At 39.0% G+C, this 27,753-nt stretch overlaps 2 protein-coding genes across 4 annotated transcripts in view; both read right to left on the minus strand.

The window, feature by feature from the left end:
* The window catches only part of ttc9b (tetratricopeptide repeat domain 9B), a 28,595-nt gene extending 13,167 nt beyond the window's left edge, over positions 1-15,428 (minus strand). The window contains exon 1 of the mRNA XM_042413098.1: positions 13,581-15,428. Within this exon, the coding sequence (XP_042269032.1) occupies positions 13,581-14,058 (478 nt within the window). The 5' untranslated portion in view covers positions 14,059-15,428. The remainder of the gene's footprint in view (positions 1-13,580) is intronic.
* Positions 15,429-16,653: 1,225 nt separating this feature from the next.
* Positions 16,654-25,399, minus strand: c6h19orf47 (chromosome 6 C19orf47 homolog). 3 transcript variants are annotated; one of them, XM_042415196.1, is made up of 9 exons: positions 25,335-25,399; positions 23,806-23,893; positions 22,412-22,526; positions 22,164-22,245; positions 20,456-20,581; positions 20,210-20,359; positions 18,775-18,848; positions 18,202-18,682; positions 16,654-18,171 (listed from the first exon to the last, which is right to left on the minus strand). In XM_042415196.1, the coding sequence occupies exons 1-9, from the start codon at positions 25,396-25,398 to the stop codon at positions 18,080-18,082; spliced, it is 1,272 nt and encodes a 423-aa protein (XP_042271130.1). In that variant the 5' UTR covers position 25,399; the 3' UTR covers positions 16,654-18,079. The 3 variants fall into 3 exon arrangements, with proteins under 3 accessions (XP_042271130.1, XP_042271131.1, XP_042271129.1); XM_042415197.1 differs by having other exon boundaries at positions 16,654-18,682; positions 20,285-20,359; XM_042415195.1 differs by having other exon boundaries at positions 16,654-18,682.
* Between the last annotated feature and the right edge of the window lie 2,354 nt (positions 25,400-27,753).

Consider the following 27,753-nt stretch of genomic DNA (forward strand, 5'->3'; position numbering starts at 1 on the left):
TGTGCATCACAAGACTGTTCTTGCCTTTCTGGTAAAAGCAGTGCTGGTTAGCCGTCTTACAGCAGCAGTTTTATGGACTAGAAGTGTTAATGTTTGTTTAAAAACTGTTTTCTTTCTACTTAAAGGAACTTTATTTTACATTTTTATTTTCAGTTTGTATTCATTTATATTTCTTTCACTTGGCGTTGGCATGTACTATGTATAGTATTTGACTGCATGTATTGATTTGTGTTCTTGTGACTCCTCTGCACAAGTTGTGAACAAATAAGTGGACATGATGTAGTAAGAAGGATGCATCACTAGTGTGACTTTGTACTGTAGCAGACCAAAAGCAGATATGCTACTGACCCCTCTTCCATTTTGTTTTAAGATACAAAACAATAAAAAACTACAAACAAAACAAATAAAATAATTCTGGCCATGCCTTTTTTCAATCCATTTCCACCTTCCCATATCGTTCCGCTGTCCTAAAATAGTCGCTGACTCAGGATTAATGCTCATCTACTTAAATATTTATACAAGTGAGGAAGCTATCTTCGGTATGACTTCACCAAAGATGAAATCATTTCTTCTTGTCTGTGACACAAGCCTGTGCTGCTCAGGGTGCGTTCAGGGGTCTTCGTTGGGTTACTTAAGGCCTCCAAAGAAAATGAAAAGCAGTTCATGAAGTTATGGTTTTATTTAACTTATTTTATATCCTTTAGTGTCCAAGGGCCAAACAAGGATCCATGACTTTCTATATTACTTTTAATGTTGTGAGTAAAAGCAGGCATTCAAAAATAAGATAAGTGCAGTTTAATAAAGCAATATGGACTTTTATTGAGGGTATATCTGTGGTTGAACTCTCTGACATGGACATAATATTGTGGCTCCTAGCTAGGCCATTATCTGATTGGTGATGTCATCTGTAGACACTGGACAGATGCTTGCCTTTAGTTTAGCAGGTCTTTGGCTACTTCTGCTGCTGTCAAATACATTGCTTGTATCAAATATTGGCATAATCAAGGCTATGTTTGCTAATATTGATCCACTTTCTGTATATGTTTGTTTGGATAATGTGCACACAGCAGCTGTGAGAAACTTTGTCTTGTTACCATTATAGTGGTAACAAGATAGATGAGTGAGTGTTTGAAAAGGTCAGCAGAGGAAAGTGCCAAATGATTTGGCTCTGAATCTCATAGAGTCAGCGTTAATCTGCGAGATAGTAAAGCTTTTCCACTGAGTACCTGAAGAAAATTATTGGCTTAAAGCAGGAGCTTTCATAATTTCCAAAAACGATACAGCCACGTGTTGGCAGCCAGTTGTGTTTAGAGCAATCTGTATCATCCTGTACCAAGCAACTACCAAACAAACTGTAAACACAAAAACTGACATATTTTGACCCTTTCAGTTGATATGATGAGCATGTTAGCAAACAGCTGCTTATTTACACATCCAGCAGATACCGAGGAACCACGTGGTGAATATAAATTCACTCTACTATTAGCTCAAGTTTGGTCCAACTCCTGATAAAAGCATCTGGCTCCTTGTCTTTGCCTTTAGTCTTTATTTGTATCCACATTAGCTTCCACAAAATGGTCGCACAACAACAACAGCAACAATAAAACAAACATCCATTTATCATCAAATTAGCCAAGAAAAAAAGAAACAAGCCAAATATAAAGATTAGAAAGTAAGTGAAATAACAGTAAAGTTGTGGGTCGTAAAACCAAAACAACAAGCTGAAAGAAGCTAAAACGCTCCTTAGATCTGAGGGGAACTGCAGAGTCTGGTTCTCTCTGGTTCACCTTTCACATTCACATAATCATTTCACCCATTGTTAATATAAAATATTAATTATAGAAGCTTTAAAGTTTACACCTTAACTCCAAATCATGCTGTATAATTTCCTTTTTTTAACTGAAACTGCACTTGTGATGATCAAATTTGGTAAATCTTCGTCATAAAGGATCACCTTCAGCGCTGGATCAGCAAAACAGGCTCACCACAACCAACACAACCAGCGTGTAACAAGGACGAGTTTTCAATGTCAACCCCCGGCAGTGCATGTAATAAAGCATTCAGTGTCAGGCCGGAGCAGGCCGTGTAGGGGAAGCTCAGATAGCGACCAGCATGGCTTTTTTATCAACATGCAGCTCTGCGGATAAATATAAACAGCCAATTGGTTTACTCTGCACTGTCCACTGGAGCACAGGGTGTTAGATACACGCAAACATTCAGCAAATTCTCATTACTGATGGCTTACAGAGGATGAATATTTCTGCATTTCTCTATCTGTCTTCCTTTCACACTCGCTCTCACTCGCTCTCTCTCTCTCTCTCTCCATCCGAGGGTGTCAGGAAAGGGCGTCTGTTTCAGTTTTCTCTCAGCTGATCTGCCATGACTTTCAACTAAAAAAAGCTCTGACAGCCACTTTCGATTTATTCGTTATTTCAGTCCGTGAGTCGATATGAAAACAATCATGTTTCAACAATCGAAATCACAACACACATCACAATCATACACACAGTCACAACAAAGGCTTTATAATAAATTACTGAGGTGTCAGTACAATGAGATAAATGTAGTTCTGTCAAAGATTTAATACTTTAATAAAAAGATTTATAGTTCAAGGGAAGCTTGGGTATTTTTCAACCTGGACCCTGTTTTCCCATCATTTTGTGTCTAAGTGACTAATGGGGACAACAATTCCTGAAATTGGTCCAGTATTGAACGAAAGCACTGCAGAGAGAAATAAAACATTTCGCTTGATCCGGTCTGTTTGTTATTGTGTCTAACCAAGTCTTACTCAAGAAGAAGTCTCGTTCTGAAATCTTGCGAGAGTGGAGTTGAATATTTAGCTGATTTTGACAACAGAACGAGACTTCTTCTTGAGCGAGACTTGGTTAGATACAATAACAAACTGATCGGATCAAGCAAAAGGTAAAGAAAAACGTTTTATTTCTCTCTATGGTCCTTTCCATAATGTTGTCAGACATTTATAATAACAATCTAAGCCTGTCAGTGGCAAAAACACTTTTAGTGGACGCACATTAACGGGGCGCTATTGCTCCATCAGATTACACTGCAGCCCGTTTCGCGGCTGCAGCGCTCTTGTTCAATACTGGACCAATTTCAAAAAATGTTGTCCCCATTAGTCATTTAGACACAAAAAGATGGGAAGATAGGGTCCAGGTTTAAGTGTCGGGAGGAAATTTTTATATATTTTTCAAAGAGCACATTGAGGGTGCTTCAAGGAGTGTTTATTGCATATGGCCTTATAACAGCAAAGAAAATCTTTACTACACCAGTGGAAAACATCCGAACCATCTTCAGTGCAACTTTGGCTTAATGATTTCTCATTTATCTTCCACCTCAAAAGAATCAGATTTGCTCTGAAGGATAGATATGAAGATTTTTAGGAAAATCTGGTCCCTGTTCATTGCATTTCTAAAAGAAGTCTAATGATAACTCTCGCTATCTGTCAGGCAGCTTTCAGAGGATCCTTCTAAAGTGGCCTCCAATGTGAGGATTAGATGCATTGCCATTAAATTTAGTTCAGACGTTTATGTTCTCCAGAGGATGAATCTGAATGACTTTGGTGATCCCGACTAGCACCACTATTTGTGGTTTTGAGTGAGATGTCGTGACAGCTATTGATCCAGAGATACTCCTCCTCAGGATGATTTATAATTCCTTTCATGACCCCTTTAACTGTCCATGTAGCACCGTATCGGGTCAACATGTTAATTTGTCTCAGCTGTTCTTTGTGTTTGGTGCTAATTAGCAAATGCTGGCATGTTAACACACTTGTTCTTGTTTTAATTTACCTCTCTTTTGATTCTCTGTCTTTGGTTTGTACACTCTTCACTATCTTAACTATGTTCTTGTGGATTCACATTGTTCTATTTCTGCTTTACTGCCTTTATTTTTATGGAAATTTGAAGCATACAACTGTGTCAACTCGGGAATGTACACAGAGCTTCATTAAAAATGCTATTATAACAAATAATAGTAAGAAATCTTTGTCTTTAGTCCACAGTTTTTCTTGTTATGTCTATTTCCATCTCTTCTATCTCTCTATGTCCCTGCCTGTTCCCTCTCCTCCTTCCCTTCCTGACAGATGACTGAATCTTATTTACTCTTGTGACAGGAGTCATCTAGGACTGTCAGGGCCGTGATATAAATCAGTTTGGTCTGGATGGGATTTCTCTGTGCCGTCCTCCTCATGGTGAAAATAAAAAATACAAATGCAGCTCTAAAAGCCCTCCCTTCACTACTTAAAGGTCACCGAGCCAATACCTTTTCTTCCTCTCCTTCCCTACTTGTCACTCTCTTTTACAGTCGTACCCTCCTTCCTCTCTTATAATCCCATCGTGTTCAAGAGTTCTGTCCAGGTTCTCCTGCACCCTCCCCCATTTCAGCCTCTGCATGCCTTCTACGAACTCACCCCTTCCCCCATCCTCCAAATCTCTCTCTCTCTCCCTCTCTTGTCTGCGAGGTAATGTGGAGGGTTGGTGTAGAGGGAACAGTACAGTGCGAGTGGTACAGTAGAGGGAGTGCCAGTCGTACCCATGACAGCAATGCCATGCCATCTGCAGCCCTGGCACGCAACGCTTCCATGGCTCTTCTTCTGCTCCGGCCACCCCTCCAATGGCAGACGTACACGCACAGAGGGAGGAAAAACACCAACCAAACCTCCACCCCTCCTCCTTCTCACCCTTGCATGGCATCTCTCTCTCCCTTCGTCCTCCTCCATCCTCCTACGAGCACATTGTGCAACTCTTTCTTTTCTCCGTAGCACTGGGCAACTTCTCTTCCTTTTCCAACTGCTTATGCAACCCTGCTTTTTTTCCTCGTCTTAACCCCTCCATCTATACATTTCCCATCCTCATCTCCTTTCATCCTCATGCTTTTCTTCTGCCTTTATCTCACACACTCCACCACGTCCCTTGGTGATGGAGCTGGCAGGAGAAGAAGGGGGAGGAGTTCTCTGATCCAGTGGACTGGTGAAATCACTCCGTCTGTGGTGTTACACATCGCTGACGTTATTCTAATGCAGCCCTAGCTGCTCCCCCCATCTGAAGCAAGATTGGTCTTAGAGGCTGTGATGTGCTGAATCTTCAAGGCTAAGTGAGCGATAGGACTATAGTTGTGTGTGTCTCTGGTTGTACAAGGCAGCGCTTTTATTTCTGGTCCAGTAAGAAACAGATGTCTCCAACAGGCTCATTAAATCCTTATAATGCCTGTAATTGCATGTCACAGTTCAAAAGTTAATTAATGACCTCACTGAAATGTCCCTGAGGGTCTAGATACTAAAATGTGGAATTTAGAATAGATTAAGAGTTAAGGCGGCATCAGATGCAATAAACTACAAAAGCACAGTGGGCTACTACAAACACTGGCTGGGTTTCCATCCGAATGTAGTGCAAAGGGTTAGGGTTAGGGTTAGGAGTAGGGTTATCGCCAAGATAAACTGCTGGTGGCGCGAATTTTCTAGTCGGGGACCATTAAATCATTACAAAAGAGGTGAGAGCGCAACTAGATGATGAATTACAAGAGTGCCAGTCCAAGCTCAAGCGATGGAAAACCATGTGGAACACATGATGGAAATGTGACATTTTGTTTCACGCATTAATTTGAGGAATGTCTCCTCATTGCTCCACACAGACCTGATATTTTCATTTCTTCAGTGGATATTTAAAGGTTCTTTTACACTGTGTGACTTTTGGTCGTCTGAGACCGAAGTTGACAATCCTGAGAGAAATGTGGTAAAATCTTTGGTCAATCAATCCAAAATGGTGGTCCTAGATCGCATTGTGAGACACGTTCACCGAGAGCAAAGGCAGACTGGGTCGAAATCATGACTATGACATGAAAAGACACAGAATACACTGGCCGATGTGACATTTCGTAAGTGCCATTTTTGAATAAAGTTTAGGGGGAAAACACACACATCTTTAATATATCTGTTGCACAAAAAAAACAAAATGATGGAGGAAAAAAACAATAGGGTCTTTGTGCTTTGCTGCATTTTCAGAACATCAGAGCGGCTCAGATGGGCGACGTGAGCTGATGACGTGCCTCTGCTTTCACATACTTTTTTCTGTTTACATCATAGCGCTACAATTCACCACACATGCAGCGCACAATCTGACATGTTTCCAGTTGATATTGTACAGTCTGAAACAGATTGCAACCAAGATTTTAGACCTATCTCACACAATGTGATGTGCAATAAACTTACACAATTGTTGTTGTCGCACAGTCTAAAGGTGTGTTAAGTCACATGCTTCATGTATGTCATGATTTATGCACTAAATCTGTTGCATTGCACTTTGTTGCATCACTCAGCCAACCGTAAAAACTCTTTTTGCAATATTTCAAGGTTTTTTTTTCAAATTTTCGACTCAGGTCTTTTATGTGCAAATTGAAAATCTGAATAAAAACAGATGGAGCACCAACTGGAGGGAAAAGGTGTTTACTGTAACACGTCAATAAGTTCATGTCAGTGATTAAATTATCAAACCTCATAACTGCTTCATATCTTGCAATTTGAAATGATAAAACAGCATTTTTTTCTTTGTTTTCAAACGCAACCTTGTTTTCACTGCTGAAAAAAAAAACAGGTTGTGTTTTTATTTCCATTGTTTTGACAATCTTTTATAATGTGACGAGTGGGTGGAAGTTGCTGGATCATCATCATCATCATCATCATCATCATCATTATCATCATCGTGGCGAGCAGAGCTGCAGCAGTTGAACAAAAAAGGTGTTTGGTGTTACGAAACAAACAATTCCACTCATCCCCTCCTGCTGCGCCGCTCCCAAGGCTTCGACTTATGACTCATTCACAGATTGAGCCAGTCAGGAGGAACAAAGGAAGATTTCAGGCAGAGATCAGAGCGAGCAGGAGTTAATGAAAAGTCAGACTGATCGCTCTCACAACAGGATCACACCGTCACGCCCTCTGTTTTATTCTTTGTAAAGTTTCTAATGTACATTTGAACTGATTAACACTCACTACAGCTTCTAAATTGCTTGTAACAAGTCTGCCTCTGTGCTATTTTAGTAAACTCAACACAGATACAAAGTAGTACCTGTTCCTGTGGTTGAAAGTGCTTCTTCATGATCAATATCAGGTAAAAAAAAAAAGAGCAAACAAACTGCAGTCACATCTGTTATTTCTGTATGTGCCTCACAGTGTGTTTGTGGTGGGTGGATGGATGACTGAGGCCGCCTGGCAGGCAGTCTGCCTCTGGCCAACATGTTGCACCACTGTGAACTACGACAGACACAGACGGCGGTGGTGGTGGTGGTGTAACCCATTTAGATGCAGCCTTGCGGGGATGCACAGACTCGGGTTGTCTCCTTAACAAGGCCAGCAAACAGGGCATTCATCATCCGTCGCCTCTCTGTTTGACAGAATCAGGTAACGTTACTGTTGACACTTATTTGTCTCTTCTTTAAATACATTTACTCCTCTATATAGTGTTAAAATATTTTCTTCATCGCCAGCATCTTTTCTATAATAATCAACTCTTTTATTCCTGAATTATTTCTTCTTTCTCTTTTTGAAAACACATTTAGTCTCTCTCTGATTCTCCCTTCTAATATTCACCTCTCTCATCTTCCCATCTCGTGTTTTGTAACCTCTCACTGTTTCTGTGGAGAGGATAAGAAAATAAACACACACACACCAACTCACACATGTCTGTTCATGTGCGCACACACGCAATCGCACACAAACACACTAATACACTCCACTTAAACTAAATCAGCAATGTCAGCAATGGGTATGAAAGGAATGACAGGTGGAGCAGCACGGAAAGCACCTCCACTCCCCTCTTACCACACACACACACACACACACACACACACACACACACACACACACACACACACACACACACACACATAAACACATGTGTAGCTGCTGGTGCTGCTGCATCAGAAAGCTCAACGATGAAATGGCTCAAATGGTGCTCATAACCAGGTGGAGCCGCACAGTGAAGTCAGTGTGAGCTCTGGATATTGTATGAGTCTTTTTTTACGTGCTTTTCATCTCTCTTCCTGCCATTTTGTTTTGTCAACGTGGATCACATTATCCTAATATTAACCTGGTTAATAAAGACAACGTTTTCTTCTTTTCATTCTTCTTTTCTTTTCTTTTAGTATTTTCTGACACCCTTAATTTGAGGAAAGTCATAGTTGACATGAGAATAACTAAATTTAAGATATGTGGAGTTTGGGTTGGAGATCATCACAGCACTGTCTTGATATCAATATAGTATGATATGATGCAAAATCACAGTGAGTCAAATGCCTTTTAGTGTTTTAGTAGAACAAAATGCTTTAAAGGATATAGCTGGTGATGTTCTACATTTTTCTTATTGTCAACAAATCTCATGAGCAGAATCAAACCAACAACGAATTGATCCTACTTATAAGTATTGTGTGTGTATCCAAAGCCTGATATATAGTATTCTTCTGTGCCGCAGAGCTCTGTTGTTGCCCCAAAACTATTAAAAACACATCAGTGAGCCACACCGTTGTACTAGGTGACATTTCCCTTCACCCCAAATATCACAGTTATGGTAGTTTTCTAAGGAGGGTTGAATCGAGGGCAACTGGACTTGGTTGTAGATCGCCTCTCATCTAAGGGGCTTCTTCAGTTCTAATTGACTGGTGGGGAGTCCCAGGTATTTAACCTCTGTGGGGTTGTTACCACTTGGTTCGTTAGTGCTCCTGGCTGTCGTAACAACAGCTGTTGGAGTCACCTGATGCCAAATGTGAATGGTTGTAAAGTCTCCTGGGAAGGGATGAGAGGAGAACATTGTAGGTGGGGGATGAGTGATCCTGCGTTGATGGATGGTTTCTCTACATTAACATAAATCATCTCCTTCACTCCTCTTTCAAACCATCTGTCCTCCCTATCCAAAATATGTACGTTGTTGTATCTACAACCAAGTCCAGTTGCCCTCGATTCAACCCTCCTTGGATAATCATGAACTGGATGACTGACAATCTTCACAGACACGTTGTGGTAGTTTGTTTAGAAACAGCTCCAAAGACTCAAGAGATTGTAATATGTAGCACAACAAGCTAGCCAAGCTCTGTAAACAGAACCATGTTCCTGCACATGTGCAGTGGCGTCTGCCGTACACAGAAATACTCTCCTGAGGCTGAAAATGTGATTTCTGTTATTAGTCTTTAGAGCCGTTTCTAAACCAATTAACATGCTCAAACTCTTCATGGTGAAGGAACATCCAGTGCAGTGGTCTGGCTCATTGACGCGTTTTTAATCATTTTTGGACAACAGAAGTCTACAGCACAGATGAATACAATATATCAGGCTTTTGATACACACACAATACATGAGATTTGTTGACAATAAGAAAAATACAGAAAATCGCCAGCCTTATCCTTTAATGTTTAAAAAATATGAGCTCCCGAGTGTTTCAAATGTCAAGCTCTGGCAGATTTATTTGTTGGCCTTCATTGAAAACATGAGAGCTGTGAACCAAAACATCTCTGTGTGAGTATTGTCATGAAATAATAATGCAGAGAGATGATGAACGATAACATTGAACTACTAGCCAGCCAAATGTGGAGTATTCCTATTTTAGATGCATTATTTAAAGATAAGTCTGGTGATATTCTGTATTTTTGTTATTGTTAACAAATCCCATGAAAAGACCAAAACTAACAATGAATTAAATCCTACTCATCTCCTTTGTAGCCAAAGCCTGATATATCTTATTCATCGGTGCCGCAGAGCTCCATTGTTGTCAAATACTATTACAAAACACATCATTGTTGCATTGGGTGACATGTTCCTTCATTACAATGTAGTTTATTTAGGGCAGTTCCCACATACACCATCCTACTGCTGTAAATACTCACTAGAGCACCGAATGTATATTAATTCGCAGCTGAAAATAGTCCACCTTACTCCTGTTTAAAGTAACTTTTGCTAAAAACTACCATGCCCAAATAACTTCTTTTTATATAAATGAAACTAGATATATTTGTGACATGTTCTAAAAGAATGACATCTTCAGTAGAAACCAGTGTGTTTGGGTGCGACACAGAGAGTGTAGGGAAGTTGGAAAGCATCAAAAGACGGACTGATGCATTGTTGGTTTCTTCATTAATGTTGCTTGAAGATAGTCACAAGGGTTAACTACAACATGATGTCAAAATATAAGAAAGAGCAGACGTCTTCCATCATTACTGGGACTATGCAGCAGGAATATGAACGTAGTAATCCCAGAAACTACCAAAGTAAACATTTTAATCCCATGCAAACACATTATTGTAGCTCATGTAAATGTCTTCACTGATGGCAGAGGAAGGTTAAAGTGAGGTTTCTTTGTGTGTGTGTTCATGTGTGTCAGTGCGCATGTGCAGTCACTCTGGTGAAGCAGCCGTGAGGGGAGGGTATGAGCCGTATTAATACAACAACAGGGAAAAGGCCCAGCGATGGTTGCCATGGTAAATATGGCCCCCTGTCGCGTGCTAGCAGTCCCCTCCTCCCCCTCTTTACCCTTCCTCTTCCACTGCTCTCTACTATTTCTCTCCACGCTTCCTCTCCTGCCGCCCTAACCGATCCCCTTTCTCTTCCACCGCCGCTTCCTCCTTTCCCAATTCTTCTTTTTTCTTCCTTATTACCTTCCCTCCCCCTCCTTCCTCTCCTTCCCTACCCTATCTTTCCTTTACGCCACAGTGACCCCCCCCCCCCCGGCTCCAGACAGTCCCTGAATGCTGCGCAGAACAAGGCGAACTTAAGTGCATCATGGCAGGTTGACTGGGCAGCGCCACAATATCACCGCTGCCCCCTCATGACCCGAAAACCACAATGTTCACATAGATAACGATGTCATACAGGTGATGTGATGTAACTGCCTTCGTGCCAGCGTGCACTGTTCATCATCATCATCATCATCATCATCATCTCCTCCTGGATCCAGCGTGTCGTTATTCATCATGATCTGCTGTTCACGCTGCATACGAAGCAAATACTGTTGACATAAGTAGGATTTTTAAAGAAGCACTAAAATAAAAGATGATATTTATCTTTTTTTTTCTATCACTGTAATCAGATTAACACTACAAAAGAACATATTTGTTTGCCAGGAGAAAATCTGGCTCCACTTCCCTAAACGAAGCGGTCCCGTGTGATCAACAGTAACTGATAGATGATTGATTGACAGATGATTTGAGATGAGGGTGAAATTTGGAAAAGGATATGACCAGATGACCTTCATTCAGTAACCCTACAGCAAGATACATTAAGCTTAGAGGTTCATTCTTGACCTCTGAAATACACATGTTATCAAATGTTTAGGGATGCAACGATTTGTTTATTGACAGAAAATCAATCGCCAATTATTTTGATAATCGATTTTACAGAAAACATGTTCTGTAATTCTCTGGTTGCAGCTTCTCAAATACAAACATCTTCTGTTTTATTTAGTCTCCTGTGATAGTAAACTGATTATGAAGATAATAAAATCCCTTTTAATCATTTTAAATCTCCTTTAGCTGACACACGGCAGTGTGTGTTTTAATTGAGCTTTAACTTTTATGTGCATGTATTGCTTTTATTGTTTCTTATGTTTTATATTGCTTACTGCTTATCTGTTCATATTTGCTTTTTATATTTGCTGATTTTTGTTTCTTTTATTTTATATTTTGTATTGTAATCGAGGCGTCCTTGAAGGTTTGAATGAATGCATGAATGAATGAATATCTTTGGGCTGTGTATCGGACATTTTTCGGTTGCATCTTGAACTTTGGGAAACAGTGATCGTCATTTCTCACCATTTTCTGACATTTTAGAGACCAAACAATGAATTGATTAATCTAGAAAATAATCAACAGATTAATCGATAATGAAAATGAAGCTTTTGATTGTAGAAGGCTGTAAAACATGGTCAAAACATCCAGACAGAGAACCTTGAGTTTAGAATATTTTATTACAGATTTGTTTTTCTTGTTCTAACTGCATCAATAGTTTGTTTTTATGAGCTCTTTAGTTTTTGTTTTATTGCTACACTAGTTCTGCATTATGATACAAGCTAAAGATTAAAAGCCAACATACTAAGATTGAAGATGATTTCTATTTGGTAAGAGTAGAGTTACCTTTAATAAGGACGGAGGCACATTGTTACAGATGCAGATCACTCAGTTGCATCAATTAAATTATTATTATCATTGCAGTCAGCTGTCACACCTGTTTAGTGCAACTGATGATTATTTTCATTATTAATCTGTTGACTATGTTTTCAATCAATTGATCAGTTGTTTGGTCTATAAAATGTCTGAAAATGGTGAAAAATGTCAACCACAGTTTCCCAACGTGACGTCCTCAAATGTCACATCTTTGTCCACAATCCTAAAATATTCAGTTTATTATCATAGAAGACGAAAGAAACAAGAAAATATTCATATTTGAGAAACTGGAATCAGATAATTTGGACATTTTTTTCCTCAAAATATTAATTGATTATCAAAATAGTTGGTGATTCACTTCGACTGATTGTTGCAGCTCTACACCTGTTATTTATTAGCTGACACCTCTGTCTGCTTTCACTGCAACAATTCCTCCGTCATTTTTGGTGTAATCTTACTCTGACATATATTAAATATATGTGGGTCTCCATGCATAGCAAATATGACAATAAGATGATGTTTAATCTGTTACATATATTATATTTTCTAATACTGAAAATCTACAACGTGTGTGAACTTTAAAATGTTTGGAGTATGCTCATTTAATTTAAAGTGTGAACTTTGTATATGTTACAGTAGATGAATACTGTCATGAAGTAACTGTATATGAACTGGTGTAAATACTACTGTGATCCAGGGGCTCACTGATTGCACAGTGATGCCATTAGACACGCAGTCTTACATCATCCAACTGCACGGTTCAGGAGACGTCTTCTCACCTCAGACCTCATGTGAAATGTTGATGTTACAACATGATAACGACGTGAACTTGGCTCATATATACATAATGAAAACATTAATGCATTAATGTCCCATCAGCCTATCCTGTGACTTTATTTATTTATTTATTCATTTATTGTGTTTTACTGTCTTTTCCTTACACTTACACAGCAGAGCGCTACATCTACAACTGGAATAAACATGAAATCACTGGGATTTGTCATTTGGTCGTGATGACTTTGGGGGAAAAAACAAGAAAATAAATGGACTTAATGTCACATGTACCATTTAAAAGATAATGACTTTACTGCCTGAGAGCCTGAATTTGGCATAGTGATAATAAGATGTGTTCATTTAGGCCTCCCTCTCATTTTTCCCCTATTGTGGCTGGAAAATAGCTTCCACTAAATAATGGACTCCTTTGATCAGAGCGTAATCCTTCACATTATATGTGCCCACCAACTAAAACACACAAAATAATCTATCCAGGTTTTTATTGCCTAACACAGTAATATCAGTACTATCTGGTGTGAACCCGATGAACCGGAGCGAACAACGGTGTCAGCAGTACTTGAAGGCTTCTGAGGTCTGAGTTAAAACAGGACACGGTGTTTCTTGTTGGGGTTGGGACCGGTACCGCTCACCTGTCAGGCTGTCGTAGCACTCGATCTCGGTGCTCTCCACGGCTCTCCGCTGCTCCTCGGTCAGCTTGGCGGCGGCTTGGTTCAGCAGGTTGACCTCGGATCCCGTCGTCCCGTCGACCACATGAACCCCTTTGAGCTGCAGCAGCGCCCGGTGGTACTTGCCTATCGCTTCCCGAAATTTCTTCTCCTTGTAGCAGCGGTGACCCTCCGCCTTGAAGTCGATGGCTTTCTGGATCTTCGACTCCATCTCCATTTCAGCCGAGCCGGCTCGGTACCCTCCACCGCCGCCGCCGCCTCCTCCGTCGCCTCCGGCGGCAGCTGCCAGGCTCCGGCCGCCGGTCTCCGGGTAGCTTTTCAGGCTCTTTATCGAGTGCTGTTTGGCTTCCATGTCTCTTAGTGAAAGCGGCTGGAGCGGGCCATGGTGCTCGGACACGAATGTGTGTTTTGTTGGGGAGGACCGGAGCAGCGTGCTGTGCATAAATGATGCGTGATAGAGCGGCAAAGACGGCTGGGCAGGCGGCGGCACCGGAGAAAAACAGCCAAGATAACGGCTTCAGAAGCGTTTCCTGCTCGTGTTTGTGCTTGAGGAATAGATGTAAAAATAACTCTAACCGCTTTTTTTTAATCAATTACAAAGAGATAAATAAGGCTAGAGCAGCTGGCAGCGACATCCTGTATCCCCCATCCGTCTGTTTTCCTCGTGCTGGTCCTCTCGCGGACGGATGCTCGGGAGGATTTCTATGGCAGCGAGCTCCGAGGCACGCGCAGCTTCAGCACCACAGACAGCAGCACACAAGACTACCTCTACCGCACAGCATTGTGGGGGAATAAAAAAAAAACAGAAGTCGTGAGGCGTTGCTGCTGCAGTCCAAATTTTGCATGTCAAAAGCGGAAAAAAAGGTGCAGAAATGTTCACGATACGATTGATTATTTATCAAACCACGTTGCACTTTGGTAGAGAAATATTAACCAAGTGTATGAGTTACACAATAATACATATCTGCCAATAATTAATAGCTTTTTTGTATATTTATTGAACTATCAGGAAAGGGTGCCCTATTGACACCATTAAGTGACAGCCTCCATAAGCCTATTTAGGTTACTATATCTTAAATGTTTAATTAATAGCCTTATAAAAGATAACACATTACGTCACTCCCATTGTTTACACGTGGCCAGCCCTCACAATAATTTTGAAAAAAGCTGATACAGGTAAATTCAGCTTTTACTTCAATCGATACCCCATCTATAAACATCAGATAATGGCCAAACCGGAGCGCCTGATGACTTCAGCTGATAAGCTTTTCAAGGAGATGGAGACGGACAGCAGGAGGCTGCAGGAGCCAGAGGAGGAGGAGGAAGAGAGCGACCTCAAGGGGACATGGTGTTAATTACACCAATTTTTTCAATGTGACGTGCAGCACCACCAGCCAGCCACATATGATTCCGTCGTTTCTGCATAAATCTTTGCAAGGTGGTAACATCATTTCCTCCACATGTACATATAAGCAGCCGCAAGTCTGTGAAGTGTGATTCATCTGAGTCATAAGCAGCAGCACGATAAGAGGTTAATTCAGTCCAGAAGCAGTGACAAAGAGAGTAAACATCTGTACTCTCACATCCATATTCTTGGTTCACAGATCAGACCTGCAGTGTATCAGCTCCTCCTCCAACCAGCCTACAGACAAACATTTATGAATAATTTATTATAGCAAGACATCACAGGTGTTAAGAGTACAGTTAAAACATAATTCCCTCCATATGTTATTGTCATGGCTGGCGGTGAGAGCTAATGTGTTCAGAGTCACTACAGCAACTCAGTCTGTGTGTGTTAAGAGAGAAAATACACTAAATACTGGCAGCTCCACGGTTTCTCAGTGTCATAAAGGAGAGGTTTTCTTAGTTTTCCTCCTTGAAACATATTATGATTATAATATATACTCACCAAGCATTTTATTAGGAACATCTGTGTAATCTAATGCAATCCCATGCAACAATTCTACTTTTACAAAGCTTATATAGTTCCGGTTTTTGCTGAAATTGTCAGAAAGGTGATAATTCTACAGTATGTTTATTATTCAGGTCATAGTGGAGTTCATTATATTGAAAAGTGTTCCTAATATTTCACCCCCCTCATGTCTGTTAATGGGGTGGATTCAATATAATGCACTCAAGCACACCTCCACCACCCACTACAACCCCAATAATAAACATAAAGTAGAATTATCACCTTTCTGACAATGTCAACAAAAACTGAAAATGTATAAGCTTCATAAAAGTAGAATTTATGGCAGAGCTGTTGTATTGGATTGCATTAGAGTGCACGAGTGTTCCTAATAACAAAACATCTTTTGTCTTTTTCAAAGTCAAGTGGTTTGTGTCACAATATGATGTTTGAGGGTCACAAGAGTCATTTTTATACCGACCGTGTTATAATCATGTAATAAGAAGCAAATGTTAGTATACTTGGGAAAAAAAGCAAAGAACTGTAATAAAAGCAGATGTGGTGTAAAAACAATACATTTCAAATAGTGTCTTTTTTTTTTCAATTTAAGAAAAGTTCATGTCTGCAATCGTCAATCTACATTTGTCATATACACATATGATGTGTATATATATGCGTGTGTGTGCTCTATAGTACTTCTGACAATGCTTTTAACATCATTTTAACATGAAGACTTGCCTTGAGCTAAAAGTGATCCAGATAAACAAACATCCTATATATTTTGTACTGAGGAGGGTATAAAGATTTCAATGTTTCAACAGTGAGGAAGATATACCATAATCGTTCAGATATGGACGTCAAACGTGTGTGTGTGTGTCTGTGTGTGTGTCCCAGGCTGCAGCTGCATACAGTAAAGAGGAAACTCTCGCAGTTGAGCCAACATTATGCAGCAGCAGCCTCATTACGAGAGGAGTGGATAGGTTTATTGATAAATGATCATGTTAATATTCTCTAGGGAATATAAATATTGACTACACTGTCATGTCTTAGTTAGAGTTGTACAGTACAGTATGTGCCACTGACTTGCATCGTAATGCCTCCATCAAAAAGGAAAAAACAAACAGCAACGATGTTTGGACCCTTCTTTTTTAATCATTTTACCAAGCATACTTCAGCAAGTTCAATATTTTTTAAAAATTATGACACTTCATGGTGAGTTTGCTCTACTTTGTTCCTTAAAACAATAACAAGGTCTTTAACGCAATTTTAAACTTTTCAAATATTTACAGTTTGTAACAAAGTTGTGGTGTGAAGTCTGAAAAAACCAAAATAGTACACAGGTGTTAATGACCCATACTGGGTAAGGTGACCTACCCACTGGACCGTCTGTGGCCCCCTGACACCCGGTCTGATGGCATCTCTGAGTTTCTTTACATGGGAACATGATATAGAAAAATATGCAGCAGAACAGATTCTGTGCTGTGAGAAATCAAGTCTACCAAATCTATATATTGCATTTCGAAATAAACAATATTCTACTGATGCGGCCTTCAAGTAGGTGGTTATAGAAAACGTTCAGTAATACGATAGAAAAGCTGACTTGGGCGTCCAGAGGTGTGAACTTCTAATCCACGAGTGCAGAAGAAGAAGAAGAAGAGGTGTCGGTGTAGTTTTTTCTTGTTTCAAGTGTTCAGAGAGGTCGCTCTGTGGAACCATTTTAATTTCCTTTTTCGTGCACAAGTCCGAGGCTGATATTCAGAAGCCTTTCGTCAACGCTTTTACCCATTTTCTACTCTCAAAACGTGATATAGGAGGTAATTTTAAGGTATCAAGATGTGGAAAGATTTAACCATCACCCCACTGCTTGTTCTACGTCCGACTGCGGTCCAGGTTTTTTTTTTATTACCTTGAATAATAAAATTAGCCTGCCTGAGGTGGTATTTTAAAAGAAATATTGACACAACGACTAAATAATTAATCTTAGCAACATTTTCATCTACTCGTGTGTTCATTCAGGATGAATCTCAGAAAAAGGGAAGTTTAGGCAGCAGCATCCTTATATGTGGAGTTACAGGAGAAATTTAAAAAACCACCATAGTGGGCAGCTTGGTTGACGTCATGCTCATGCCTTAAACTCACGTACAGTATACTTAAATATATATTTCTAAAAAATCATAAATGGCAGATATGATTGAGACATGATAACCAGCTTTCTGGTCGGGCAAGAAAATACACACAGTGGACTTAGAGTTTGAAAGAATCCTCAAATTAAAAGCTTGGAGATAAACTGAAGTGATTTTTCAATGGCAGCGTAACTAAAGTGTGAAAAAAAAAGCATCTATTTTTATCTAATAGTAAACCTAAAGCCACAGTGCAGCATTAAAATCGTCCATTCACTCAGGCGGAACAAAAAAAAAAACAAAACAAAAAAAAAAACTCCAGTTAATATCAATCTGCAGTCCTGTGTGTTGCCAGGATAAATGCAAAAAGGTGTGGATACAAATTTTTGTAAAGAACGTATAGAAAGAGTCTGGTTAATCTTTTTGGATGTGTGTTAGGTTCTCTTGCTGCCCAGTCTCTTAAAAACACTGACAGCCTTAACGTCCATCTGGGCCCCGAGACTGTCCCCTCCTCCTCCTCCTGCTCCTCCTCCTGCTCCTGCTCCTGCTCCTGCTCCTGCTCCTGCTCCTGCTCCTGCTCCGCCGGCCCCGGTGCTGCTGCTGACCTTGGAGCTTGCTATGGTGAGTTTCTCCTGAGCTTTGGGTCGGGTGCTGGTCACTCTGTTGTCCTGTGTGTCAGCAGGTGGAGGTGGACCGGCTGTGCTCTGGTGCGTGGCAGGGAGCTTGCCCAGTCTCTGAAGCACACTAATTTTGGCAGGTGGGAGGCCATTGGAGGAGGAGGTGGAGGAGGAGGTGGGAGTGTCGGAGGGAGGTAGTTTGAATTTGCCTCCCAGGCGCCGCAGGGTGGTTGGGGCTGGTTTTGCGGCGGGCTCTTTCTTCTGGGAGGGAGGAGGTCTTTTGAGGACACCGGCGTACTGGAGGACGGAGCCTTCTCCATCGCTGTCGTCCTCGTCGTCTACGTGCATGTTTGCAGCTATCTTTCCTGGCCTCGGCCCGTCTTCACCCGCTCTGTCCAGACGACTGAACACACCAGTGGGCTGCCAGAAGATGAGCGTTATAATTAAAGAACTTATCTTTACGCCTCCATCCAAAACACACGGATCTATTAAGATGTACTGACGGGTCTCACCTTGTTATTGCTTGTTGTTGTATCTGCCTTTGATTCAGCCCCAAGTCTCGCAAACACAGAGGTGCGCTTCAAACCTTTTCAAGGATCAGAGTAATAGGCAATTAGATAGTTTACACACAAAAAAAACATAAACTGTATAACAGCTTAACAGACTGTGATAGGGTTGGTTCATGTTTTGATAAATTATTAGCAAAAGACCAATAATCAGAAAAATTCTACAACTTCCTGATCCTCTACTGATCATACCAGTGAAATGATGTAAATCATCATCTTACTGTTGTGCTTATCAAAGGACCAGTGTGTAAGATTTAGTGGCATCTAGTGGTGAGGTTGCAGATTGCAACCAAGTGAATACCCCTCTACGGAGGCCACAAAACATAAATATAAATATTATATTCCATTTCTGCCAAGTCCGTTCTGCTAGATGCCACTAAACTCTAAACATTCTAACCTTTAAGACAAAACTGCAGCTAATAACTGTGGAAAGTGAAAGTCTCTTGCTTAAACATTACAGATTTATTTTAATGGTTTCATTAAACTAGGCTCTAAATGTATCAGTGCTACAATTATCAGCTCACAAAGTTTAAATGTACTGTGAAGATCATGTGTCAGAAGAATAATTTATTTCCTCAATCTGAGGAAGCAGCTTCGATTAAGCACATTGCCAAAATTTTACCAGAAAAAGAGAATAAAATCATAAAAGCTCGAAATGTGTCATTCAGCTTTTTCAATGATTGTGTGATGGCAATGAGGGAAAAACTAACTTTGTGAAGGTTGTAAAAGATATCAAACATGTCTATTTTGTTACTGTATATTTTCTCCCTAACATTTATTCTTCATTTCCTATTTTGAAACATTATATTATACAAGTCTACACTGAGAAATCTGGCTTTTTATTTTTTTTGAACTTCTAACCAGAGGTCCTAGTTAACAATACACATAAACACTTTGCTTTTCCATTTTGAATTTTTATTTATATGATAACTTTGTTCCCCTCATGAAAGGAAATGCGTTACAAGCCCTGACAAAGAGCATGTTAGGGCTTAAAACTTTACATTTCCTTTAATGAAATAAGAGTGAATGTGTTGAAAGAAAAGTGCTGCTGACAGAACCCACTTACAAATTCATGCCATGGAGGAAAGATGATAGTCACAGATTTTAAAGGTAAAATCTTGCTGATGTGAGACAAAAGGAAAAAAAAGAAGCACAGATTGACAGAGGAGTGTTGGCGGAGTGTGAAGTGTTAGTAAAGATGAGGGATAAAATTATGTCAGAAATGAATGAAGGTCAAGCAGGCTCTGTTTTTTAGTCTTCTGATTCAGTTTTAGTATGAAAGAAGTCTGTGAAAACTTTTAGTACTGATTAGCGGTGATGAGCGACAGCGTCATTCAATCATGTTGTCTGCGAGGCGCCCAGACTACTGGGTCAGGCCTACCTTTCTTGGCCTGCTGTGCCAGGATTCGGCGTGTGCGTGCCGTGGTGCCTTTGGGCATGTTGATGATGTACTTGCCTTCCATCTCGGCTGTCACACGCCGGCGCTTCACTGCTGGCAACCCGTTCCCCTCATCTGCTGGCTGACTTACAACTGACAAAAAAAAAGTGTTGGGTAGACGAGAATGAAACAGAGGAAAGAAAGGCTGGATTTGTTGGTCAAGAGGGCGATGAGGTGAATGATATCTACCTGCTTTGTTACTCTTGTTTGCTTGCATGTTGGACACGGTGACAGAGAGGCGGTTGTCAGGTCGACGGGCTGGAGTGGCTGGCGGGGAGTCGTGGCTCAAGGCATTGGCAATCATACGAGTGGCAGCTGAGAAAAGACAGGGACATTCTTAATAAGCTGTGATTTATCTTGTTTCTTATGCAAACTCAATTTTTTCACCATATTCTGTGCACAAGACCAGATCAGAGGACAGCTGGGCTTCACAGTTGTCTTCTGAAATGTGAGAGGACTTTCAAAATTAAAATGGCACATCAAAGAATGTGTACAACACATTCTTGTACAACCTGGCACCGGGACCAAATAACTAACTGATGCAGTTTGTTAAAGTAGCATTAGATTAAATTGATTTACTTATAGAGACACTTAGCCTTTAATATGTTCCATTAGCTGACATAACAATGACAAATACAGCGAGTGAAAATTCTTATTTTGCACAGCTTTAGACCGTTTTAGGCTATCTCTTAAATAAGAAAGAGGAAGAGGTTAAGCTACTGAACAACTGGTCATACCTACTTGTGCCAATCCAAACCAGTTTTACATTGTGCTGTATAAGCGCTGGTTGAATGTTAAGTGCACATGAATGATCCAACAAAGCTTTTTACTTAGATCGATGAACAATATCCAAGCTACAGATATAATGTATGTAATAATGCTGAAAATGGGTCGACCATGTTGCTCCCTGAAAGTAAGATGCATTTCGTATGCATTAACATATTCTGTCAAATTGCGATTATTATTATTATGCACATTTAAGTTGCTTACAAACATACACACATACATCATCATTCAAATGCCACACAGCCGTTAATTTTTAAATCTATCTACTGCTAAACATGACTCATAAATCTCTGCATCTAAAAGTATAAAATTGTACTTAATCTGAGCTTAATGGAAACTGAATCTCAGCTGATTTGTATCGGCTGTGAATCGCAGGGTATCCAATGTTTTTTTAATAATTTCCTTAATCAGATCAACGAACATATATATTGAACTTTTTTGAGGGGTAGATGGACACCCCAACTTCTGGTGCTATATTGTTTTCTCAGAAAGTTTAGAACAATGAAGAACATGGATAATTGTTATGTGATTTGTACACTTCGTGATCATAAAGATTTGATTTGATCAATATCTTTAAAGTTTTTCTTCTTCAGAGAACACTAGTTACCTTCCGCTCCTTTAACCATCACCGATAAGCACCACACCAAAGAGTCATCAGGTGGAGACAGTCTAAAATCAATTTAATGCACTTAATAAAAACATCAATGCATGGAACATGTGTATCAATATCTTATGAGAGGAAGCATTAAGATATTGACATATTGATTTTTATCCACTCCTGTGGTTAACTTCAATATTTTATAATCCTACAACATGTCTGCCTCTTTCATCTGATCACTGCAGACAGAGTTTATTATTATACAACTGTTGATTCGTATTGCTTCCGGCTGGGCTGATAAATAAGTCACATGGTTGTCTCACTCTAATAAATGAATGTATGAAGTAGGACGGATGATAAACACTGTTGTTTCATTGCTCCAGACTGAACAGTTGCTGTGACCCTAAACTTAAATTTGAAAATAAATCCATATAACTTATGACAATGAAAATCTTTTTAAATTGTGGTCCATTGTTTTTCTCCAGAGAAAAAAGGTCAAATGTTGACACTTACGAGTGTTGGCAGTTCTTCTGAGCTCGGCTTGAACACTGGTCTGTCCTGAGGAGATGGCTTCTGTGGCCATTTTGCACATGTCCTGAAGAGCGAAGGTAGGAATACATATTACAGAGGTCGTGTTAAATTCACTGTTTACAGTGAGTCACTGACTTTCAAACACTTTCCATGACTGCATTCACAAAAATACATCGTCCATTTTAAACATTTCCTTACTTCAAACATTAAACTGTTAAGTCTGATCTCACCTGCCTGTAGACCTGCTTGGCGTGTTTAAGAATGGCAATGATGTCACCAACAACAGTAATGCCGAGGTCCATCATGATGTCCTTACTCAGGTCCATCAGCATGTTCTTCTGAATTCTGCAGTGACATGAAAAACCAGAAAATACCGTATTTGTTCCCTTGGTCTTGACCAAAGAAAAACAGAGGTATGTTGTTGCCCTTTAGGTTATTTTTTATTTTATTTGTTTATTTGATAGGGACTGAGCACATTAATGAACATCAGTCTACAATACAAGATGTAAACATGCCAGAGTTAGCAAAAAATTACATCTGTAGTCCCTAGGCAGGTAACAAAAACAGAAACATTTTAAATAACAACACTCAAATACAAATATATGAATACAAAGTATAAAAGGACGAAATACATTGTACACATGTCTACTTAAAAATGATCACAGTTCTGGTTTGCCTTGAGCCATTGTTTGAGATGAGACTTAAAGGTGGAATATGTGGGGCGCTCCCTTATTGCAACCGGTAGGCCATTCCAATATTTACTTCACTTTAATCTTGCTTTAATCACCACACGAATAACACAAATAAGTTTAGTTTTTAAGTGTCAAATGTCAAATTATAATTCTATCAAATTCTATCCATTTTAAATTCACACTACAAACAAACTGCACTAGAGTTCACCTCAAAGCAGACGGAGACCCCCATTTACAGACGGTCTTGGAGTTGTTGTTTGTGTTATAACTACTGCAAAATAGATCATCCAGAGGATTATATGATATGAATATGACTTTAGTTCTCATGTGTGAACCCTAAATGACCTAAAATTAATCAATGGAACTTTTGTCTTAGGCTGGACCAAAAGAACCAAACTAGAGGAGCAAACACAGCTAGATTTGTAGAAAGTGATTGCAATGTAAACTGCATTTGTAATATTGATCTAAAAATCACAATTTTATTTCTTCCCAAATCATTCATATCTTGTCCTGACAGAATTATTTTTGCAGTTGAGGATGATTACGTTGTGGATTATGACTGTTTAGATGCAGCCGCTCTTTCTACTGGATCTGGTTTCTGCATGTCATCACCAGTGAGGAAGGATGAGACCAACAATCAATACGTGACCTAACTTCAACATTACTGGTCTCAGGTTTTTACTTTCACATGTAGATCATCATTACATTGTTTCTAATCAGATTTATTTGTTTTTTGATTAACTTGTCAAGATTGGAACCAATCAGTTACGCCAATGATTTTACTGCAATGACGCAGATCAGTTGATGGGAGAGATTGTGTGTCAGCTCAGTTACACACTAATGTAAGAGTGCAGTGGAAAAGCATATGAAAACAGCACATCATGATGAGGCTAAAGCATATCAGGCCTATAAAAAAGGAGGCATTAGATTACCTGTTGTCCACAAAGGAGACTGCATAAGTGACAGCGAGGCCGGCTGGGATCCCAGCATCCTTAAAAAACTGAATCCACTCTGAGGTGGCTTCAGAAAAAAATAAAAGATTGTAAGCAATCATAAATCAACAAAAGCTAGCAGTTATTTTTAAGAGTCTGTTTAGTGCCAAAATCCCTCTTTTTGTTACTATACTTCCACCACAGCTCAGCAGGGAAACACAAAGAGGGAATTTGATGCTAAAAATACTGTAAATGTGGCAGATATCCACTTGATATGACCAACTCAGACTGTTGAAGCCTCATATAAGCTTCAGATAAACTTTTAAATGCATTTTTACACAAAATGACTGTCGACACACTATGGATTATCACTTACATCATCACTTAAATTAAAAGTGCATTTGAAGGGGATCTTTTAATGGCCAGTATGAACAGGAGGGATAATTACAGCGAGGAAAACCTCTTTCAATGTTCATATGGGCACCTGACTGTTGTTGTAAGACAGACTTAAAAATTTACGAACCCATCCTTTCAACTCACAATGATATAAAACAGCAAAAAGCAGAAAATCCACACATGTAAGAAGCTGAAACCAACATACAGCAGCCTCTCTGTTGTATATGTGACATACTAAATTGAGTAATGATCAAAATTAGTTTCTGCACTACTTGTGACCACAGTAACAGTAGATTGGCCTCTTCAAGGTAAACAACATAAAGTTATAGTGTAGATTATGGTTCTCAGTCATACAGCAGTAGAGTACAGTGGGGGTTTACACCTCTCACTGCACTCTACTGTAGTCTCTAACCCCCACTGTCTGGCCGGCGGGAGATATAAACCCTAGGAGACAGCAACGTGTTGAAGTGTGACACATGCTGACCAAGGCCAGCTGGAGGTTGTTTATAACACCGAGTATGAAACGTCTTGTGGTCTGAGTAAAAGATCCAGAGTGGAGGGAGCGCGACAGCTGCCACAACAATGGCTCATCCCAACTGGGAGTCACACGGTGGCTAAATTCTCGTTTGACACTTAGTGAGGCGTCTCTTTAGGGGCAAAGTATACCACAAATAAAAGCTTAAGTGCTATCAAAAAAGATATTGTAACATTATAAAGCTAGATTTATGGATCACTGTCAATAAAATGTGAAAAAATGTGATTCAAATCTGATACAGATTCAGTGCCGGTTGGCTAACGTGAGAATAACACGATGAATTAGCTTAATTAAACGATTAAATCGCGAACAATTCAGAGCACAGTTCCCCCATTACATGTGTTGTAACAATAAGAAGTGAAATCACATATTTAAAGCACGACTAACAGAGCGGTTACTGCTAGCATCCCGCATTAGCATTGTCTTAGCCATGAATTAAAAGGTGCTAACTGCGGCACCCAAAATGAACAGAACCGCTCGTAAAAACTCTAGACAGTGTTTCGAGTTAATGCACTGGCCTTATCTAATGTTAAAATACAGAAATATTTTGAGTATTGCCAAGTAGTAACGTTGGCTAGCCGGGCCTTTATGCTCTCACCTGTTGTCACGGACGCCATGTTTACAATAAATGTGTGGTGACGTAGGCGGCTACATCCGGGCATCCGTGACGCAACTTCCGCCCCTCAAAAAAAAAAAAAAAAAAAAAAAGTGATGTGAAGTTTTATTTATTTGTTCCACCAACAAATTTGTCTCAAGATGTGTGGATATCGATAATAAATGTGATTTTCGTTAAAAAAAAAAAAAAAAAAAAGAAGAAGAAGAAAGAAAGACAAAGAAAAAAGAAGACGATACAACTAAACCTTTATTTTATGAATAACAGTTTACAAATCAGGATTCTGGGAAAAATTAGGATTATTTGAACACTCAAACGAACCATTCAATTAAGCTTCCCCATCGTGTGAACTTTTCATGATTAAATTTGGAAAATATTTTGAGTCTATCCAACTTTTAAACAACAACGAATGTGCACATACAGGTAGTAAGGTCCAAGATTTTTTTTTTTTTAAAGAAATATGATTTTATTGCCCACCTTTTCTGTTATTTTTCTATTTATTTATTATTATTAATTTGACCTTTTGTCCTGTTAGCATGTTGATTGTATCAACAAACTGAAAGTGAAGTCATATCCTTTATGTCATCTTTATTTCATCATGATGCCTACTTGTTTACTGTTATTGTATTATTGCCACACATATTGTAAGTGATGATTTCTAAAAAATAAAATGTTTTATTTATTTTGGTCATTTCTGTTATAAACATAGTTTTAAACTTTCTATTAAAGATGTTATAATATATTTTGAATGTAAAGACCCTAAAATTGATTTTATTGTTAATGTGATGATTATAACGGGTAGGTTTTTTTTAATTCACACGTTGTTTTTCAAAGAAATTACCATTATTTTCTATGTTCCTACATGATTTCACATCATTTTAGTTTCAATAAAGTTTCAATAAAAAAAAATGAAAACAGTTTTATTTATGGACACTAGAGAGCGACACAGACTGCAAGCTCACACAAAACACCCATCATATGCAGTTATGATCACTTTAACTATGAAACATTCAAGTTGCTGCTACATGTGCTCCTTTTTATTTTTGGTTTTATTTAATTGTTCTATTGCATCATTATACATATATAAACATTGCTAGTTCTCTGTTTTTGTTTTTTAAATTGTTAGTTCAAGAATATCTTATTATGTAATACCTTGTCTTGATTGTTGAGGTCTGTGATTGTTTGAAACTTAAAAAATAAAAAATACTGAATGGCACATTCGGCTGACATTAAAAATATTGTCAAAGCATTTAGTCAATTAATTGATTAGTCAATGGACAGAAAATTAATTGGCAGCTATGATCTATTTGTTATGCCAAACATCAACCTGGTTACAGCCTCAGAAATATGAGGACGTTCTCTGTTTTCATTGTAAATTAAATACGATTGTGTTTTAGACTGTCAGTCAGACAAAACAAGATATTTGAAAATGTCAGCTTGAGGTCTGGGAAATTGTTATTGAATGTGATGTGATTGATGTGAATTTTGAGTTTTCAACATTTCCTGACATTTTATAGACTTAATGATTGAATAATTAAAGGAGAAAATCAATACAACATAATGACATTAATCGTTAGTTGCAATAACAAAAAGATATGTACAATCAAAAAGACAAAAACACTAAACACAATCACTTTTTAGCTCCATGGCAAACACCTGCAGTTTCAACTCAAGTAACAAAGATAATAACAGGCTTTTTTTTTTCTTTGATTTTACATTCAAGGAAAATTCTGCATAAGTCAAAGAGATCAACAAAGGTCAAGCATTTAAAAAGCAAGAGACGTGTACCTTAAAATATGTTGTTTATTAATGCAATTTCTTCACAAATTGGAAATTTTGACATTTGGTCAAACCATCATTAAAGGAGACCGCTCACCCAGCTTTTGCAGTCCAGAAGCTGAGAGAAAACAACTGCATGGATAGAAAACAGAGCCACATAAGATCAGAGAGCAGGGACTGCAAAAGCGACACAGCAAATTTATCAACACTTTGGTCCACTTCAAGAGTTAAAAACCAATGAAATTAAAGTCATAAAAATAAGTAAACAGCACTTTATGGTGATGTGGAGAAAACTAGTGAGATATGTTAAATTATATATGAACTTAAAAAAAAAAATAGAAAATTTGATATGAGAGCACCTTGATGAGCTGAAGTAAATATCCAAATGACAACTGTCATTTTAGGCAATGTCTGACGACGTCACATATTAAACAAGGTTTCTTTGGGCCTTTTACTGTTGCAACCTCAAAAGTCATATATCACCTGTTTCCAAATGTGACAATATGACAACCTTTGCTTCAAGAATAAAGATACATTGTTAAAATATGAAGTAAACTGTTACAAAAACAGATGAAACATTGATAAAAGCAACATCTCAATGAAATGAAGCAATCTCGGTCATCAA

This window comes from Thunnus maccoyii, chromosome 6 (assembly GCF_910596095.1).
Source record: "Thunnus maccoyii chromosome 6, fThuMac1.1, whole genome shotgun sequence".
NCBI classification, from domain to species: Eukaryota; Metazoa; Chordata; class Actinopteri; order Scombriformes; family Scombridae; genus Thunnus; species Thunnus maccoyii.

Bases quoted from the DNA above. Each gene is read 5' to 3' on its own strand.
- c6h19orf47 (XM_042415195.1), bottom strand. From the start codon at position 25,398: ATGCCCGGATGTAGCCGCCTACGTCACCACACATTTATTGTAAACATG. The intron at 18,849-20,209 runs GTAGGCCTGACC...ATCCTTGAAAAG, and splicing joins GGCACAGCAGGCCAAGAAAG to GTTTGAAGCGCACCTCTGTG. The intron at 18,683-18,774 runs GTGAGACCCGTC...ATCTTCTGGCAG, and splicing joins CAACAACAAGCAATAACAAG to CCCACTGGTGTGTTCAGTCG.